Genomic DNA, 19,755 nt, shown 5'->3' on the forward strand with positions numbered 1-19,755 from the left:
CAATAAAAAATTATACAAATCTGCTACTCTCCACAAGTTGAACAGGCTCTTTTTTGCACTTACACTGCCTAAAGGGGTGGCATGGTGGTTATAACTACAGGAGGCAGCGCCCCTGTAACCTGCTCAATGCCACACTTCTCTGTGGCAAAATCAATAAAATCTTCCTGTGGTAGCCCCAAAGAGATCAGTAAGTGCTTTCTCAAAATTCAACCATCACTCTGATAGGACACCTGAGTGCCCTGCCTTGCTTCAGTCTGCATCTGGCTATTTTAACAGATAATGCTGACACCTCCTCTTGCACAAATATACTCCCAAGAGCAAACTGGGTCAGGCACCAGTACCTCTGTCTATTGTGTTTGCTGGGCACCCCGACAAAGGCAGGAATGATGCATCTGACTCCATGTTCTCAGAAGGCTAATTTATTACTTTATTATACTATATTATATTAAAGAATACTATACTATACTAATGAATACAAAAAAGATAATAATGAAAACTCGTGACTCTTTCCAGAGTCTCAACACAGCTTGGCCCCAATTGGCCAAAGAGTCAAAACAACTCACACCAGACCTGTGGGTAAACAATCTCCAAACACATTCCACACGAGCACAACACAGGAGAAGCAAATGAGATAAGAATGGTCTTCTTTTTTCTCTGAGGCTTCTCAGCTTCCCAGGAGAAAAATCCTGGGCGAAGGGATTTTTTAAGAGAATGCGAATGCCACGTCTGTCACATAAGAAGGGGTGCCATAACTCATCCCTGCACCTCTGTGCAAGCACCCAGCAGCTGCAGGAGAGAACTAGGAGGGAACTCACCCTGTTGTTGTGGTCACTGACTTTGATGATGGGCTCGTTCTTCCTGAGATCCCAGACGGTGGCCCGGCCGCTGGGGCTGGCGGATGCCAGGATGTGCTGCACTTGCCTGTTCCATGCAATGCAGCTGATGTCCTCCAGAGGCTGCGGCACACACACAACACACACAACAGCCTGTCACAACCCCGCCACGCTGCAGGCTCAAACCCTGCTCTTTGCAGGACTTGCTAAGTGAGAAATCTGCAAGGAGAGTGCCCAGTCTGGGTGTGTTCTGGCTTCCTTTCTACACGTGCTGTAGTGTACAACAGCTGAAAACACTGATGTTCACAATTGCTCCGTTTAGTTATTTTCTGCTTTACAGTACTACACATTAGTTATTAAAACAAGACTGAGCAAAACTGTCTTCAAGTACAGGAAATTACTCCATGAAAGTATATCCAGACATATGAATTGCTCTTTTGTCTTGAACTATTAGGTTTTTATTTAAGAAAAAAAAAAAAATGTTTGCTTAGAGAAATTCCATGGGTTTTTTCATTTCCCCCAATTCTTATTTTTAGACCAAAAATTAAAAGCATTGTCAACCCAGCCCTTGTTGCCTTATTATTTCTAGTTGTCATTATGCATATGGACTAAAAGATATCCCAGCCTAAAAAAAATCACTATTAGACACAAAAAGTCTTTTACAGGCATCTCTAAAGTGAACATCCTCTCAAATGCCTACATGTTAATAAATTACTTGAACTAAACCAAGTAACCAAACCCCACAGAATTTAAACTAAAAATCTTTAAATTGAAGTTACTTCTCATCCCATTTGCACACTTTTTTGTCTCCAAATTATCATGCAGCAATAAACCCATTTTCCAGCAACCATGAAGTTCTGTGGAATTTTGTAACAGCAACAGAAGTGTACTTGCATTGAAACAACTTCCTCCCATTCTTCCATTTCCTTCACAAGGCAAAAAGCACAAAAGACTATTGTTTTTCCCCACAGATCTATCTTTTAAGAGACACAGGCTAAACACTGGACCTCGAGCACAGCAATTAAACCACTCCCTGAAACGCACCAAGGTAACTGCAAAACCTACTGCCTCATCATCTGACTTCTCAGCAGCTGCTTTTTATCTTTCTCCTATTTTTCTCTGTGTACCTTCACCATCTTCAGATTTGTGTATGCAGTGAAACAGGCAGAGGAAGACTAAAAGACATGTAATGGTTATGGCATTTGAAAAGGAGTGTAGCCTGAGAGACTCTGCTTGCTGCTTGCTAAAATGCAACATTTCTCGAAGATTAAGGGGACACCACAGTTTTCCCTGGCCAAATACAATTTTTTCACAAAAAAATTGCCACTTGAAGACATGGCTGGCTTGTGCAGCAAGCCAAAACTGCAGGTCTGTCGTGGATAAAGAAGACAGCACATCCAGAGTTGCTGCAGGGGAAGCTGAGCACACCACTCACTGCATGGAGCTGTGCACACTTGCACTTACAGGCACAGCCAGGACACTGCTCTCCAGGGGCTACAAAAGCAGCAGCATCCAGTCACCCTTGTACGCAGCTACTACCCAAAATTGACTTCAAGAGGCTTCCCCTCCTCCCATGCTCTTGAGACTGCTTTAAAACTGCAAATTTCAATTAGCTGTCAGCGAACTGCCATGTATGTTTTTCATGAGTCTGCTCTGGAGAATTTCATAAACACAAATCTGGTACCTGTGTCTTCACTCCTGGTGTCATTGGTGTAGCAAAGTTGTTCAAGTCCCAGATATAGATTTCAGACTCATTAGCACCAGAGGCCACCAGATTAGTCTGCAGGAAATATTAATAGACATTAAGAGTATTTCAGCATCAGCTTTCCCAGTCTTAGCTGCCGGGAGGCATCAGATCTGCAGGACTCTGTGAATTTCCCCTATCTGCTCAGGATATAGGAAAAGATACAGGGAAAATAGTGACAGGGCAGAGGAGGAAGCAGTGCTGCAGTTATGGCTACCACAGAGCTTTGCTCTGGACAGTGTGGCATTCCTGCCCTGCCCACAGGGAGTGCAGCCATCCAAAGCACTCCTGCACCTGGGATGCAAAAGTCCAGGCAGGGCAACATGAGCCAAGGTCACCAAGTGCCCTTTGGTCACATTTTGTGGCTGATAACAGGCAAGTCCTGAGTTCACAACAGGCAGAAAGGGACAGTAAGCGATTCAGAGAGGACACAATGAACACAGTGCAGCCTTGCTGGAGGCAAACGTGCAGGGACAGAAGTGTTATTTAGGAAACAAATCCAACTGAATTCTCACACAGCTGGCGGCAACAAGGAAAAACCAACACACTGTATGTAGAAGGAAGTAAATGTTCATTGGTGGTGTGAGAAGGACTGTTGGTTTTGAGAGCCTTTCTGTTCAAGAGGTCACATGGCTGTGTTTCTTTGCTGTCTCCTCTTAGGAAGGGGGCCTTGAAGGTGGATCCTACCCAATCCCCACAGGAGAGACCTGAAAACTGATCTCACCAGAAAAATGAACGAGAGCACATAATTCCTTCCTATGTGACTGGCACAATGCACAGAGGATAAGAGACTGACTAAAAACACCCTGAAGAGCACCTCTACTTGACACATAAGTAGAGCTGAAAAGATCAACTAAATTGACAAGGTAAACTGATGAGGGGAAAGAAGAAATTAAAGAACTTTCATTCCCCATCCTGAAATGCCAGTAATGGGACACGTTTTTCCTAGTAAATACAGACAAACACTCAAACACCAAATATAGTTCATGCTTTTCAGGGGAGGGGAAGCAGCAGAAACATCTGAGGTTACAAGTTAAGACAGGCCACTCCTCTACTGATGGTATGTTAAGAGAAACAGCACAAAAACCAACCTGGAACATGTTGACATCGAGTGCTCTCACTGGTCCCGTGTGCTTGTCTTTTTGGGCTATTATTACCTCAGCCTCTCCATCTAGGATTTTGGCTGAGTCATACAAGATGACATTTCCATTTTCACCCCCAGCAATCAGGACTCCAGACACTCTGTCCCCTGAGGTCATGCTGTGAGGGCCCCAGATCAGTTTGTGGTACCTGCAAGACACAGAGGGCCCCACAGTCTTAGAACCATCCACCACCAGCTCCCCGTAGGTTGATGCATCCCGTTTTTGCTCACCCCAGTTCAAGCCAGAGAAAAGCACTGCCTGCTTTTCTCCCTAAGGACAAGTCTCAGCACAACCCTTTCCATCAGGAAGACATGCCCCAGTTCAGCTCATTAACAAGAGGCACAACGTGCACAACCAATAACCCACAAACTGATAACACCTCCAATCTCTTGGCTTCAAAATCAGGTAAGTGCTCCCAACCACAACAGCAGGCATCAAAGTAAGGGCTGGAAGTCCATCAAGCCACAGCCTGAGGAAAAAAAAACTCTGCTATCTGCGAGCAGCTTCACAAAGGAGAAGAAACAGGTGAAACTAGAAAAATTCCATATGCTTTTCCATATCTGTGCTTTTGGATGTGCAAGTGTTTTGTCTGCCATACCAGGGACTCAGCAAGTTTAGCCAACATCACAGACACATCTCTTGGACCACAGCCTATTTTCAGGCTAACTCAAGAGGAATCAAACATACTTCCAGAAATTAAGAACACTATTGTGTCCATCTGTAAATACCCAAATTCCCTTCAACTCAATTAACTTCCTGCATAAGCATAACAGCATTCCTGCTGTTTAACCATGCAAAGAATGAGTATGTTCTACATAAAATGACACAGCCACTAATCAACTCACACACAAGCAGAAAGCAAACCCACATTGACTGGAAGGCGGGAAGGAGATACCTTAGCATTCACTGTAATATTGCTCATCTATTTATTACCTCCGGGCAATCTTCAAGTAACTTCTTTAAATCACAGCATGGTAAGACAGAGACTGCAGAAGGCTACCCAAAGAGCATATGCTGGGTGAGAAATACCATAACAGCCAAGTGTTCAGGCTCCCAGTGATGAGATTACAGCAGGGGTTCACCAAAGAATGATGCTACAAATGGAAACTGGTCTGTGATATCAGACAGACCCATTCCTGGGTGCAATTTTTATGCTTCGGCATCTAACTATGCAAGTTTACAGGAAATTAAGTAACTGACAGGGTTGTCCAGGCATCACCAGCAAGACTGAACAGGACTTAAAACAACCCAAAATAAAGGCACGAAACAATGAGGAACAAAACCCAAAAATTAACAGTGCAATTACTTTCCTTTTGCCCTTTACTCTTTCCAAGATAAAGTATGGTTCTATAAAAGCAGTGCAAAACTCTGCTTGGAGGGCAATTAAGAATTTATCTTTTGTGGGTCTAATCATCTGGACATTTTCATTTGCTGAAAACCAAAATACAGCCTGACGTATACACTGCTATCTAATCTTTAATTAGAAACAAACAACCCTCAACCTCATTTTTAATATATTTTCTGGGGCAAAGTCAAATTATTGTGTTGCTGGTCAAGAGAGGTACTTTCCAAGGAGCACAGCATCCTGGCTCTAAGGAGTGCTTCTAGAAATTCAGAAAGCAAATGGCAAGTCTTGAAGAATTTCAGTCACAGTTAAAACAAGGTAGAACAATGAAACTCAAAAGATCCAACACTGCCTCCTGCTCTGAGCAGGTCAGTAGAACATGTTGACATCAGCTCTGCCAGACAGCTGCTGCAAGTGCTGCTGAGATGGAAACTGGATGCTCTGATGCTAACAATATTTGTCTGGATAAGCACATGGTAAGGAGCCAACAGCTAAGTGGAGCTGTGCAGCCAGGAATTTGGCTTCCCAGCTGTAGGAACACACACAACACAACCCAAGTTAGTTATGTTACAGGAGTCCCCCTGAAATGCCTAAATACAAACAGGATGGTGCAATATGAAAAGCTGTCACCATATTTTCACAATTTCACATTTTCTTCTGTTTTCTTGTGAATCCCAGAGGCTTCCTGAGCTAAAGGGTCCACATATATATTCAGAAATTTTCTGTTTATGTCAAAGCATGAGTTGCTTTCTTAGAGTCCAAGATCACTGCCCCACAGTATCAACTGCACACACTTGCATTCATCTTTCAGGGCTGAACTTCTGCTTCTCTCCTCAACAAGTACAGCCAAACCATACGAAGTGACATTTCTATGCATACCACACATAACAGTTCCACACACTGTACTTTTCTCTTATAACACTGCCTACCTGTGTGAGGACGAGAATGTGGCACAGCTCTTCATATCCAGTGAAGGGTCTGCTAAGTCCAACTCAAATATTTCTAGAGAAGCACTTGTACTGAAGGTTGCATCCAGCTGCTGAGCTGATGTACCTGTGAGGAGGCAGGCCTGGCAGTGAGAAAGCCATGATACACAGAGCAGTAACTGCAAATGCAGCACAAGAAGGGGAACAAAAACATCATCCTTTCAAAAAGGATCCTGAGATAGGGTCAGGCTTCTGTTTCTGTTACTTAGATGCTGTTCCACACAACTCTCCTCCCCATGGCTCTTTGTTTAGGTGTTTCTTAATGACTATGAGCAGGACAAGCTTTGGGCAAGTACCTCTCCCTGATGATGCACAGAACACAATTAAAGTTACAAAGGAGCCACAAGTGACTAGTGCTTAGGACTGGTGTCACCTTTCCCTGACAGAAAGAGGAGGATGCTCGCTGTCACTTGCAGAATGCAAAGCATGTCTTTATCAGCACAAAGCAAGAACTCCACTCAAAACCCCACAACATATACCCCACTCCAGCCCCCAGGAGACAGAGTAACTCCTACAGCTTTCAATAATGGCCCCTTCATTCATGGTGTACAGCCGCTGCCCACAGCCCGAGGTCGGCTAGCACATGCTTCCCAAAAACTCACCTGTGGCCAGGTAAATGGGGTGCTGCTGGGCAGGGCTCCACGCCTGCATGGCAGTACGGTCTACTTCCTTCAGCTTCATCTTGCTGAAAAGTAAGACCAAGACAGGTGATGCTGAGATGGTGCATGGTGAGACTGCACTGCCAGGGATTCAGGAGCTGCATTCGGACTCGGCAGAAGCAGCCAGAGGGACCATTTTCCTAAAGGCATCCCTCAGACAGATACCCAAACCATCCTTTCCAGAGCACGCCCGGGGGGAGGGGAGCAATAACTCTCCATTAGCAGAATAACACTGACACGTAGAGGAAACTGACGGGTGCTGAAGACAACACAGGAAAACGTGGGCAAAGCTTCAACAGCTGTGAAAACCCCTCTTCTCACAGCACCGAGGCATCGAGCACCCTACGGCAGCTTTCTGCCTTAACCCACGACACAGACCCAGCCCCGGCAAGACCCTGCCCAGACCCTGCCGCCAAACACTCTCGGCGGCTCATTTTTGGGTGCTGTTTCAGCACCCCCGCCCCGGGCGCACCCCACGCTGCCAGCGGCACCGCCACCCTCGCCCCGTTTCCGACGGGAACCGGAGGAGAACAGCTGTAAACCAGAGGATGTCGCCGTCCCTGCCCTCACCTCGGCGTCCCCGGCGCTCACCGTCCCCGGACTGCTCCAACGTGGCAGCCCCGGCACCGCCTCCCGGCCGCCACCGCCTTCCGGGCGCGCCCCGCGGCTTCCGGGCGGCGGCGGCGGGGCCGCGCCTTCCCGGCACGGGGAGCGCCGGGCAGCCACGGGAAGCAGGGGGGGTGGTGGTGGTGGTGGCGGGAGGGTATGTATGGGGATGTGCGGCCGCCTCCTTCCACGCGTGTCCTCCGTGTCCCTCGGGGCGGGAGCAGCCATCGGCCCTGGGGAAGAGGGAAACTGGTTAGGGGCGCCGGGAGCAGGGCCAGCCGGGGCTGCGCCGGCAGCGCGGGAGGCCGCGGTGCCGCCTGTCCTCAGCTCAAGGGCAGTAATCATGGCGTGCTCATGATGTGAACAGCAGTGAGGCTCATCACGGGACAGGGGCCACCCCGGGCGGGGGAACAGCCCAAGGGAGCTCAGCCGGCTTCCACAGCCGGGGGCGGCAGCCCCGGACCCACCTCCTCACGGCAGCCGGGGCACAGCTCCGCTGCCGCCTCCCGCCGAGCTCCGCGGCCGCTCGGCGGACAGCCGCCGTGCGCGGGGCGGGCGCTGCCCGGGCCGCATGGCGCGGCTCAGCGGGGGCGCAGCGGGAGAGGCGGCGTGCGCCGCCGGCCCGGCTATAAATAGGGCTGGAGACGCGGCTCCCATTGGCGCTGAGGATCGCCCCTCGCCACTGGCTGCGCCGCCGCCGCCGCCGCTCCCGGTTGGCTCGGGCCGCTCCCGGTCCCGCCGCCGCCACCGCGGTGACGCGCCCGCGCCGCCGCGCCCAATGGGGCCGCGGTCCGACGGGCCCGCCGGCCAATGGCGAGGCGGCGGCCGGGCGCGCGGGCGGCGGCGGCGGCCAATGGGCGGGCCCGTCGTAGCGCGCGCGCGGCGGCAGGCGCGGCGGCGGCGGCCATGACGCGGAGCTGCTCCGCGCTGGGCTGCACCGCGCGGGACACCGGGCGGAGCCGCGAGCGCGGCATCTCCTTCCACCAGTGAGTGCGCCCGGCCCGCAGCCCGCCATCCATCCGTCCGTCCGTCCCGCCGTCCCTTCATCCCGCCGCCTCCCTCTGCCGCAGGTTCCCGGTGGACGCCGCGCAGCGCCGCGAGTGGATCCGCGCCGTGAACCGCGTGGACCCGCGGAGCCGCCGGGCGTGGCGGCCCGGCCCCGGCGCCATCCTCTGCTCCCGACACTTCGCCGAAGGGGACTTCGAGCGCTACGGGCTGCGGCGGAAGCTGCGGCGCGGGGCCGTGCCCTCCCGCTTCCTCCCCTCGGTGCGGGCGGGTACCGGGCGCGCTCCTCGCTCCCCCCCGGGGGTTCCGCCGCTTGCCGTGACCTCCCTTCTCCTTCCCCCGCCAGGAGCCGCCGGGCGCCGGCCGCAGGAGGAGCGGGACCCCCAGCCGAGCGCTGAAGCAGCCGCTGCCCAGCCCGCCCGCCGGGGACCACAACTACAGCCTGCAGGGACAGCGGGCGGCCGAGCCGCGGCCGCCGCCCGACGCCCCGCGCCACCGGCAGCAGTCGCCGGCCGCCGGGACACGCGGCCCCGCGCAGCGGCGCAGGACCGTGCCGAGCATCCTCAGGGAGCTGGCGGAAAAGCGGCAGCTTTCTGAGGAAATCGTGAGTTTGCTGCAGGCGCAGTTTTCAGGTACTGCCGACGCGCTTGCTGAGGCAGAGTGCTGCACTCCCTCACCCCGGGTTCGCGTCTTTGCTTAACCCGTGCCCAGGAAGAGGCGAGGCACAGCGTTACCGTGTCTGAGCCCTACGCTTCACGCCGGACTTGAGGCCTGAGTTGTTCCAGAGGCCATGCTGTTGCCTTGTATTCTGCAGTGCATTTGTGTCATGCATCCCTCTGTTTCCAGCCTTTTATTTCTGTCACTAAAGTTGACCTTTTGTGATTTCTTAAGCAGATTTGCCTCGAGAGTTGCACAGCTGGAGGCAGATGGCCAACTACTCACCAGAAATGAGGCAATTTGCTTGTCTTCTCCATCTCTACCATACTAAGGCCTACGATTACCTGCGGAAGATTCTTCCCCTCCCTCATCCTTACAGCCTGACAAAGCAAGTTTTTAGTTATTCATTCATTCATTAACTCAGAATGTATTTCCAGTACTCGTGTACAAATAGGTGTAACAGATCTGTCCTGAAGCTGCTTTTTTACTTCCCTGCATGGTCAGTACTTTCCTTGGCTTCCGACCACTAGGGTGAGAGGAAAGAAACTCGAACTATGCATGAAGGAAAGCAGGGCTGCCTTCTTTGCCCTGCATGTGTCAGCCTGCTCTGCAGCTCTGGGCATGGCTGACCATGTCCTAAGTGGTAAAAAGTGCTGCCTGGTGGTTCAACTTTTCCAGAATCGCGTCTCCTAATCACATCCTGCTCTTTTTTTTTTCCAGCTGGCTGTCTAATAACGAGGCTGCTGCGGGCTTCAGCAGTGACATTTTTCTCTGGCTTCAGGAAAAGGTGGAGAGAGGGGATCAGGCCTGCTGCTGCTGCGCCGTGCTGGTACAGGACGTGTCCCTGCAGAAGCAGCAGGAGTGGGACCCACTCACCAAGCAGCTGACGGGCTATGTTGACTTGGGAGCAGGCATCCTTGATGCTGACGAAGCTCCGCTGGCGTCGGAAGCGATAATCCTCATGGCAGTCGGCATCTTGAGCCCTTGGACAGCTCCCCTGGGCTATTTCTTGGTGAACAGCACGTCCGGCCCCTTCCTTGCTCAGCTCCTGCGTCAGGCCATCCATAAGCTGAACAGCATTGGGATTGTGGTCCTGGCTGTGACATCGGGTGCCTCTGCTCGCGGTGCTGAGACTGCCAGAGCTTTGGGCATCAGGATAGATCCCAAAAGGATTCAGTGCACTTTCCAGCATCCACCTGGTTCTGCTCACAGCATTGCATATTTCTTTGATGTTCCTCATTCCCTCCTGCTGATAAGGAATGCTCTGCAGTGCTTCCACAAGGTCGAGTGGCTGGGTGACACCATGTGGTGGCAGCATGTGGTGGAGCTGGCAACTCTGGGGGAGCAGAAAGTGTTGGAGCTGTGCAGTCCTGAGTCAGGCAGGGCTGGGAGTAAAGGGAGTTACCACCTGAAGGTCAGCCTTGCCACCCTGCTGTTCAGCGAGGGTGTTGCTGAGGCACTGGAGCACCTCCAGCAGCTGGGCCTCGCCGCGTTTCAGAGCTGCAGCGGGACTGTCAAGTTTGTGCGTCTGATGAGCTCTCTGTGCGATGTACTTTATGGTAGAGGTCCCTATGGAAAGGAGCCTTTGCTAGCTGGGAATTACACCAAAATAAGCAACCTCTTCGATGAGGCCAGGAGCTGCTTTGTCAACTTAACAGATGCTGTGGGAAGATACATTATTAAGAGCAAACGCAAACTGGGATTTCTGAGCTTGTTGCTCAATGCTGAAAGCCTCAAGTGGCTTTCCTCCAACCACACATGTCTAAAAGGCACTCCTTCCCACCACCTCCACACACATGCCTTCAGCCTGGACCCTCTGGAGCAGTTTCTCGGGGCCCTCCAGCAAGCCTGTGGCAGCAGCGGCAGCCCCACCTGCGCTGTGTTCCAGGCTGCTTACCACAAACTGCTGGCCAGCTGCAGCCTGGCCCCCAGCTCACCGCCCGGCAGTGGCAATGCCAGCCCCTGGGACGTATCCCTGTCTCAGAGGAGAGCTCTGACTCTGGGCAGCATTCGCGCTCAGTATCAGCCAGCTCCTGGGAGGACTCTGGCCCCAGAGTACCCCTACAGCGCAGGCCTGCTTTTGCCCAGCTCTGCCCTGAGCAACGCGCTGACGGATCTGTCGCTGTACGCACAGAGCCTCGCCTGCACGGCTGGCTGGGTGGCCGAGCAGTTGGCCTTGGACTTGCAGTGTGAGCCTTGTCTTGCCTCTCTGTTTGAGGCAGATGAGAGCAGGCTAAGATGCAGGTCAGTGCTCTACATAAAAAAGTTAGGTGGTGTGAGTCTGCCCTCAGCCAGCGTGCACCACATAACAAGCATTTCAGAACAAGTCCTAAACCAATACGGCAAAGTAGGCGGTGCCAACAAAAATACCAAGCTGTGGCATTTGTGTCTAGAACAGAAAGTCTTCCAGGAGCTTCTGGGAGAAAGCCTCCTCTTTCCCACCCTCACAAAGCATTTATTTGAGGAGGAGCTGAGCATCAACAACCACTACACAGTCTTAGTAAAGGAAATAACACGGTATTACTTAAATGTACGAACACACCCCGCCCAGCACCTAAATTTGAAATACCCTTGTGGAAAGCACAAATTGAAGAGACTGAAGGGAAAGCATTTGTTTCCATCACCACTGGGCAGCTGTCAGTGAAGCTAAACCCACACATGGTCTTACTGTGTACTCTGTGGTTCCAAGGATGGCTGTTCCTTGCTGAGGCTCAGTGCTGGATAGAGCCAGGACACAATGCTGGCAAAACTAGTGTTGATAAGCAGTGATGTTTTGGGTCACTGCAAACCCCCTAACCAGAGTTTAAGTGAGCAAGCAAGGAAGTTTATCCGATCCCCTGTCCTTTCTAGCAGTCCTGCAAAGAAGCCATGTATTTCATGAAACTTAAATGGCAGGTCAAGATGAGGTAGGGTTGCTCCAGGTGCCTGGGGCAGGGGTAGGAGACTCTGCAGTGGCCCTGGAAGTGCTGGGTGGTTTTAGTGCTGCAAGTGCTCTTGCCAGAAGAAACTGATAGTTGATGGATTTGCAGGGAATCACATGCACTGGCACTTTGATTTCACCAAAAAGATGTGCTTGATAAAAGCAGGAAAGCTTGCAGAGCTTCTACTTAAATAGGATAAGAAAGATGTGAGAAGAAAGTGGCACTCACGTTGTACACAAGCTCTAATCTCCTTTCCAATATGTCTCATCAAACAGCTGAAGATACTGGTCCAGTCTAGAGCCTCTGGATCAGTGCTGAGCCCATGACCAGATTGTTGTGTCCACTGGCATCCAGGAGCACCAATATCCTCCTCCAGGGGCAGGAATACATGGGTGTGCTACAGCAGGGCAAGCATTTCAGTTCCCATTTCATGGCCCCATCCTCCCAGGGCTGGCCTGTGTCCTGCAGCCCAGGGCACATGGCACCCTCCTTTCAGTGTTTCCACTGATCACTTGAACCATAGCTTTGATGCCACCAAGTAGGACAGGCTTCTTCAGTTAGTTCATTTCCATGGCAAGGAAGTTGCCTCCAGTGCCTTGCCTGAAACAGCAAAGTTTGGCAGAAGTGCTGTTAAGGGGCTTCCTTTTGCCATGCAGAACTCTCTATGGAATTGCATCCATAGAGATGGAAGGCAACTAATTCCCACAAAACCTGCTGTTCAGTCACTCTCAAGATCCATGATGGAGTTGGGATGAAAACTGGTGATCTGCCACATCCTAGGGCAGTAATAATATTAAAGGTATCATTCTGCCTACCAGTGACTTGACAAAACTCCCTGGTTGGTTTGGGTTTCTCCTCCTTCCCTTAGTTCTGCTGCACCAACCCCTCAAGCTCTGCTTTGAGAGCAGCAGCACCACAGAAATTCATACAATCACTGCTGGGAGGAACAAACCAGAACTTCTAGGCTTTTTTTCCCCCCAATCTAAATATCTATGCAAAAAACCAGGTTGAAGCCATCACAGTCACAGAGCCATTCCAGCTGCAAGAGACATTGCAGGAAACTATTCCCTCCCCTCTATATGTGATTTTTGGGACAACTGGCAAAATGCTGCTGAAATCTCAGTGACAGATTGGTTGCAATCATGTAATGTTGGAACACTTGCATTGCCTCCCCCTCCAGCTCTAAGATGAGTAGTTATGAACTGTGCCATGGATTGCTGTGCATGACTGAACACCAATAACCAAGGGATATTTGTTTATCTCTGGTAGCATTTGGTCTCACACTGAAAATCCAAGTCAGTACTTGCATCAGAAGTGGACCTAGTGTTAACAATTAATTTTGATATTTCAGTGACAAACCTTCTGTGTATATTTGTCAGTGCTGAAGCAAAGGAGTGCAAAAAAATCGTATTTACAGAATAGTATAAATGTTTATTTTTTGTGATTTATCTGACTGTTTTATTTGTACAATATAGAAAAGTGTATTCTTTGAATAGGTCTTGTAAATATAAATTTAATTTTTCTACTTTTGGATGTAAACAGAACTATAAAATGAATCCTTGCCCCATTCCCAATTATTTTTTATGTAACTGGATGAACTTGACTGTTAATCTTGTCCAGCAGTTTGATGCAAATGGCTAAGGAAGTACAAAAACCAATTCATACATCTACACCGGGGAGAAGGGAGAGAGGAATACAAGCTTAATATTTGAGAAAGCTTGTACAAAACAAAATAGAAGAACTAAGAGCATTTGATTGCACCTTCAAAGTCTTTACAAGCAAAATATTCTCCAGCAATGCATTCATACATAATTACAACTGTAATCTAAATTTCACAAGTGCTTTTGCACACTGTATATAAATACACATCACAAAAGGTGCAATTTAGAGTAAGACACTGAATATATACAAAATTAACACAGACTGAAGTCTAAACAAAAGGCATATTGCAATCTGTTTGAAAAATAATGTAAGTAGGTATTACTTTATTCACTTACACTAATTTACATTTATACAAATCTTACTGGACAGACTATATTAGGTCACTAGAAGGGAACGGAATATCTGCACTATCTACAGGTAAAGTTACTGCACTGATTTTTTAGTAAATCCAAGTCCTAATAATGAAAAAACATGGCATTTACTTACACGAGAGGTGGATTCCCTTTTCAGAGACTTGCACAAACATTGCTATTTATGCTCAGGGAGATGACTTTAGCAGGCAGAGCCCTTCAGACAGTGACTGGCAGGTCAGACCTGGTCTGTGAGCCCACCACTGCTGCTGACTGCCTCCCAAGCCCTTCATACCTCCCAGGCATTTCAAGGAGGCACCAGAGAAGGGTCAAGGGCCTTCTGTGCAGTGTACAGGGCTGGGAGGTGAAGCACCCTCCCACCCTACTGCCTTCACACACAGAGGCACAAATCTCTGCTGCTGGTGTGCCTTGCCCCTACCTCTCCCCAGCCTGGCCCTGCATTTCTCTGTGTTTACAGTTTTATAGAAGGAATGCAAAATCCCTTTTGGAAAAAACATAGCTAGTTCAGGCTGCAGTGAGACAGGTAATAAAAATGCCTGTGATTAAACATGGTTAATGGATGTTCATGATAGGTAAGTAACCCACCAAGTTAATTCTGCAAATGTGTTCCACTATCAAAAATGCGATCTGATATTGCCTGTAACAAATACTGTAAAAAATCCCCTGCCTTAGTCTATTCCCAGCTATAGCCCCATTTAGTGTAAAAGGATCTGTGTCTGGTTTTTTTAGCAATCCTGATTCTGTGCTAGTACTTGCTCTGATCACAGCTCTCCCAATTATTTTAAACAACACTAAAAGAGCCCTTATGCCAAGTAAATTGCCAACACGGAGAGAAGCAGCATCCTGAATACCCACAGCAGGTTGAACATGATCCCTACCTACATTTGCAAGTCGATTCAGATGCAGATTGCCATGTCCATGACTTCAGCTTCTCAGGCCTAAACACTTTCCCAGGGTTACAGCTTGATCCTAGAAAACACAACGGACTGCACAGCCCTACTTCCAGTGAGGGACTCGGCTGCTGCACACCTCTGAAAAACCAAGCTTCACCCAAACAACAGCATCAATCTGCTACACACTTAGGTAACACTACACTGGGCAGACAGTCTGGCATGGTGTGGCTGCTCTTCCTCACTTCTGAGGACAGGCCACTGTCTTAACCTTCAAGTTCCAGCTTAAGAAACACCTGAGCACTCTGCCCCGTTCCTATCAAAAATTTCCTGTAATGCCATTTGCCTCTATACTCCTTGGGCCCTGCTCCAGAAACATTCTGCACCACTTGGCTCAGTGCTACATCTGCAAGCAACCCCTCTGTATTATAGCCTATGCATCTCACAGTGCTCCATGCACTACAGGGACATGCTGTGTCAGGTCCTAAATACAAGTACTACCTTCCATTTAGATGCTTATTTCTACCTATTTCCTTTCAGAATTATCTTGGATACACTGGTACCTCCATATTACAGGCCTGTCAGCAAAAGCATGACCTGGCTGTTGACATCACCTGTGTTTTCCTGTATGCACAGTGATGCAAATCCATACACTGTAAATAATATATATTATAATAATTTATATATGCCCTTCAGACAATTATTCTGGGGGAAAGGGGAGAACACATCTAATTTTTAAGAAACCCAGGGTGAAAGCTGTACATTGGGAAGAAGAACTGACTTTTAGGCATTGCCTGACGTAGAAGAGGATTTAGCTAAGATTTAAAAGGCTCTACATCTTGTTATAAAAGAATTTCTCATTTCAATCTTACATGGGTCAATTTACAATGAGCACCAAATTAACAAATATTATTAAATCCATCCTTTATGCTAAGTCAAAGTGTCCCTGTGCCTTAAGTGTTCTGTTCAGTCCGCTTCATTGTGGCTCATGTGCATGAGTCAGCAGTTCATGGCACAAGGGTCACCTTTGGACTTCCCTGCAGAGCTGATAACCCTCATCAGACAGCGCCCAAACTCCTCCAGGACCATGCGCTCTGCTGCAGCTTTGGACTTGCCCGTCTTCTCCGCTTGCTCTGCCTGTGCCAGGAGGCATTCACAGGTTGCATCGGCCACCTCCTTGGTGACAAATGTAAAGGGCAGCCTGAAACAAAAGAACATCCACTTAGTGTCTGCAAAAACACACGAGGCATCTAACTCCAGGGCTGGCAACTTTTTGGTCCGAGGACTGATTTCATCTGACCCATTGCTTCCAAGAGCCTTTAGATAGTGAATAAGCCTCAGTTAACCGCCAAAGGAACTGGTGGGTCAGAATCCTTCCTGTTACAGGAACAAAGTGTTCCATTCACCTGACTGCTCCCCCCTCTACAGCTTACACAGACAAGGCTCAGAGATGGCCGGGACATACCTGTCACACACATCAAAAACCTGCGTCAGAAACAAAGAGGGCGCAGCGTTAACTTACTTCCCACCACCACTGCTGAGTGCTGGTGTTGGCCTTGTCAGCAAGTCTGAGATCTGGGAAGATAACTTGGTCTTTGCAGCAGTCTGCTGCTGCACCCTGACCTCTGCAGCATCTGCTAAATGCATCAATGTCTTTCGCTCCGGGCTTTCTTCAAAATTTTTACAGCCAATGCATTTGCATATGGAAGAACACATGATTTTTGCCTGAAAGAAACAAACAAAACATAAGAAACCTGTAGCAGGTTTGACTCTCCTTATGAGAAACCACAACAAAAAGGAGATCTTATTTTAATCTCTTACCAATTAACCACTAGAACAAACTCCCAAGTAGTAGTCTTCTCTCTAAATTCTTACCTCAAGTTGAGATGTCCCAGAATGTACACTTCAATTGAATCACAGAGCATAGAATGTAAATAAGTGGTTTCCTCATCCCTTTCTTCACCAGCCTCCAGTTTCCAGTGTAATTTAGACAGCTGATTTTTGAGAAAGGTCAGTCTGTCTCTACACTGTCACTACATCCACAGACTGATCAGTTAGCACACGAAGTAACAACAACTTCTGCTTTTGAATTCCAAAGACACATTCTATCCCACAGAATCTGTGGGATGCTGCTTCAACTCCTCCTAGGGACTTGGTACAGTAGATTTCTTTAGGAAATGGTGCTATTCAGTAAAGAATAAATCCAAGCCTAACTTCAAAGCTGCTAAATTATTTAAAATTAAAATTACAGAACAGTAGCGACCAATTTTTCCATGTACATGGCTTTCTATGTCCAAACTTCTGGGAGAAGAGGTAACATTACAGGAATGGAAACAAACAGAAGAGAAAACATTATAGCAATACAAGGTAGAGAAAAGCAAATGAGAGAAGTCACTACACTAAAGGGAAAAAGCTGCTATTTTTCAAATGAGATAATGCTTCATACCTCATAACATTCGCAGTAGTTTTTGAGACATCCCGAGCGTTTACAGTTGCACCCTTTGCTGTGCCTCCGATCCGATTCTCCTTCCTTTCCTTTCCCTATTTTGGGCTTGAAGGCTTCAGGGTTTCTGTCGAGGCAGGCCTGTCAATGCAGACCCAAAGGGTCAGTCATTGCATGCAGTGAGCAGAATTTAGAGGTGCAATAAAAGAACTTAAGCCTTGCACATGTGGGAGGAGATCAGGGCATTATACACCCACTCTGCCCCACTCTGGAGCTTCAGAAAAAAGCTAAATTACTTTGATCTCAGGGGGCAGGGGAAGAGGCTCCTCACCTTTATTGCTTTTTGCCTATCATTTTCATGGTCCAGGTTGTTATAACAATTTGTACAGTTGCAGTTATTGCAGAATTCACCATTTGCAAAACAGTCACAATACCTGAAACAGAAGATGCAGAAGGCATTTGTAAATATTGACCATTACGTTGGTGTGTGAGTATTGACTCCCACACTGCAGTACCGTAAGTTCCTACTCTTCACCAGTATGGGTAAGGGTCACCCTATGCTCAACTCCACACACACAAGCAGTACCAACCTCACTGCAGAGCCAAAATCCTCTAGTGCAAGTCTAGCTGCTGTCTAAAGACACAGGTGGAGCTAAAGGGTGTCCACCTGAGCTCAACACATAGCACAGGTCCCCCAAGCAGCAAGAGAAGCTAATGTGACTTTTTCTGAGAGTAACTCTTGGATCACCCACATATTGAGGGCCAGTCTGCTGCAGCCACCTTACAGCCAGCTCCGGACCCAGTCAGTCCAAGCCAGGAGCCCTCATAGAGCCAAAACATTGTTAGTTTTGCCCTTAAGCTGGGATGGAAGAATAGAAAAGGGATAACAATTGGTACATCTCTGAGACTTTGAAGCACAGGCAACCAGGGGAAGGATCTGAATGAGGATAAAGTAGACTTTAAAAAGGGACACGTATATGAACAAAAAGCAGCAAAACATGGACAGGGAAAGCCAACCATGTTGCCATGCCTCTTATGTACCTCTGGTGCCTCCCATCAAAAACAACATCTTACGGATCCACAGACTCACAGAGCTAATACATGGAAATACCACATTCATTCCCAGCTCAAACATGGCTTTCAAACTCCAACATGTTTCAAAGCTTCCAGGACCACCTCCAGCTAATAGCTAAAAACTGCTGATCCTCTTCACTTGCTTTGCAAATCCTGCTGAGAGTGTATGGTCATTTTTTGGAGCCTAAAACCATTGCTAAACTGGCTTTGTGTGCCTTGCCCAGCCTAGCACTACATGAACTAGATTAGGGCTGCCCTGGAGCCCACTGCAACCCTTCATCAGGCTGAACTGGATTTTGGAGATTTTTAGCATCTTGAATGGTCCCAGGGACAAACTAAATCAAAAGCTTTTACCTGTAATACCTGTAATAGCTCTCCTTTCTTTTTTAAAATTCAGTGGTAGAATAGTCCTGGTTTCCAAAAGAACCAGGGCCAGCATCAATCCAGAGCAAATAACTTAACTGAGTCGATTTCTTAGTAGAATAGGCTATGTGCCTACCTTACATGAGCATTTGGGAAAAAATAAGTTCCCCTCTAGACAAAAAAAAAAGGTTTTACTAATGAGAAAGCACCAGTGCCAGAGTGAATTAACCATGTGCTCTGCACCAATGCCCAGAACATAAACATCAGTGATTTACAAGAACAGTTTGCTTCCTAACAGCATTCTGAAGGTGCAAATTATTCCCAGTGATGCCATTCCTCTCCCAGCATTTCTAGGGCACATTCAGGCACCAAAACCTAACCCCTTACACCTCCAACATACATTGGGCCCTGTGAGGTCAGTCATGTATGCAAAATATCTGAAAAACAGCTACACATCTTCCTGCTATGCAACAGACAAGTCTGAGACTAGGAAATACAGGGCACACCTCCCCATACAGAGGTGGGGTGCACTACAAAAAAAGACACCCAAGCTTAAGAGTTTAAATAAACTTCTTAACTTGGGTTCAGATGTCATTGCATCACTTCCCCTTCAAGTACCACACCCCTGATTTCCTCTTCATTGTCCAGGACTGAGGGAACCACAGACTAATTTCAGTATCTCCTCCCATTCCTGTCCCAGAAATATCAGTAAACTGACTCTGATCAAGGTGAAGAAACTCTCCTCAGCTCCAAATGCTTTTGTGTCAAATTCTTACAAACACATGGAAAGGAACAGCACAATATCTCATGGATAAGCAAGATGCAGACCTATCAGTGAAGAATCACTTGTCTATTCAATCCTTTAATAAAATATACACCGCCTAATTTTTCTGAAGTATTTGATCTAGCATGGTATTACTGATGCACTTCATCAAAGTACAGTAAATGCAGTAATTGCACTAAATACCCACCAATGCCCATGAGATACCATTTCACTCATGGTACCAACAAGGCAACCAGAGCTGCTGAGTGGAATTGGCTCCACCATGCAATA

At 48.3% G+C, this 19,755-nt stretch overlaps 3 protein-coding genes across 14 annotated transcripts in view; 1 reads left to right on the top strand and 2 right to left on the bottom strand.

Annotated features, from left to right (window-relative positions):
• SEC31A (SEC31 homolog A, COPII coat complex component) overlaps positions 1-7,415 on the bottom strand; it is a 39,486-nt gene extending 32,071 nt beyond the window's left edge. For all 8 annotated transcript variants that reach the window (XM_038135607.1, XM_038135613.1, XM_038135612.1 and 5 more), the window contains exons 1-6: positions 7,280-7,415; positions 6,653-6,735; positions 5,994-6,117; positions 3,669-3,867; positions 2,518-2,613; positions 816-956 (exon numbers count right to left, since the gene is read on the bottom strand). In XM_038135607.1, coding sequence (XP_037991535.1) covers positions 816-956; positions 2,518-2,613; positions 3,669-3,867; positions 5,994-6,117; positions 6,653-6,731 — 639 coding nt within the window. In that variant the 5' untranslated portion in view covers positions 6,732-6,735; positions 7,280-7,415. The remainder of the gene's footprint in view (positions 1-815; positions 957-2,517; positions 2,614-3,668; positions 3,868-5,993; positions 6,118-6,652; positions 6,736-7,279) is intronic.
• A 757-nt stretch (positions 7,416-8,172) lies between these two features.
• THAP9 (THAP domain containing 9) lies at positions 8,173-13,342 on the top strand. Its single transcript, XM_038134916.1, has 5 exons — positions 8,173-8,301; positions 8,386-8,581; positions 8,667-8,952; positions 9,215-9,365; positions 9,698-13,342. Exons 1-5 carry the CDS (start codon positions 8,222-8,224, stop codon positions 11,619-11,621), a joined length of 2,637 nt encoding a protein of 878 aa, XP_037990844.1. The 5' UTR covers positions 8,173-8,221; the 3' UTR covers positions 11,622-13,342.
• Positions 13,343-15,720: 2,378 nt separating this feature from the next.
• Positions 15,721-19,755, bottom strand: part of LIN54 (lin-54 DREAM MuvB core complex component) — a 37,641-nt gene continuing 33,606 nt past the window's right edge. For all 5 annotated transcript variants that reach the window (XM_038134918.1, XM_038134919.1, XM_038134921.1 and 2 more), the window contains 4 exons: positions 17,596-17,698; positions 17,268-17,405; positions 16,344-16,546; positions 15,721-16,022 (listed from right to left, as the gene is read on the bottom strand). In XM_038134918.1, the coding sequence (XP_037990846.1) occupies positions 15,821-16,022; positions 16,344-16,546; positions 17,268-17,405; positions 17,596-17,698 (646 nt within the window). In that variant the 3' untranslated portion in view covers positions 15,721-15,820. The remainder of the gene's footprint in view (positions 16,023-16,343; positions 16,547-17,267; positions 17,406-17,595; positions 17,699-19,755) is intronic.

Source organism: Motacilla alba, chromosome 4, assembly GCF_015832195.1.
Source record: "Motacilla alba alba isolate MOTALB_02 chromosome 4, Motacilla_alba_V1.0_pri, whole genome shotgun sequence".
Classification (NCBI taxonomy): domain Eukaryota; kingdom Metazoa; phylum Chordata; class Aves; order Passeriformes; family Motacillidae; genus Motacilla; species Motacilla alba.

Excerpts from the sequence above, each read along its gene's own strand:
- THAP9 (XM_038134916.1), top strand. The coding sequence starts at position 8,222 with ATGACGCGGAGCTGCTCCGCGCTGGGCTGCACCGCGCGGGACACCGGG. Across the intron at positions 8,953-9,214 it reads GCTGCAGGCGCAGTTTTCAG|ATTTGCCTCGAGAGTTGCAC; the intron begins GTACTGCCGACG and ends TTTCTTAAGCAG. Across the intron at positions 9,366-9,697 it reads CATCCTTACAGCCTGACAAA|CTGGCTGTCTAATAACGAGG; the intron begins GCAAGTTTTTAG and ends TTTTTTTTCCAG.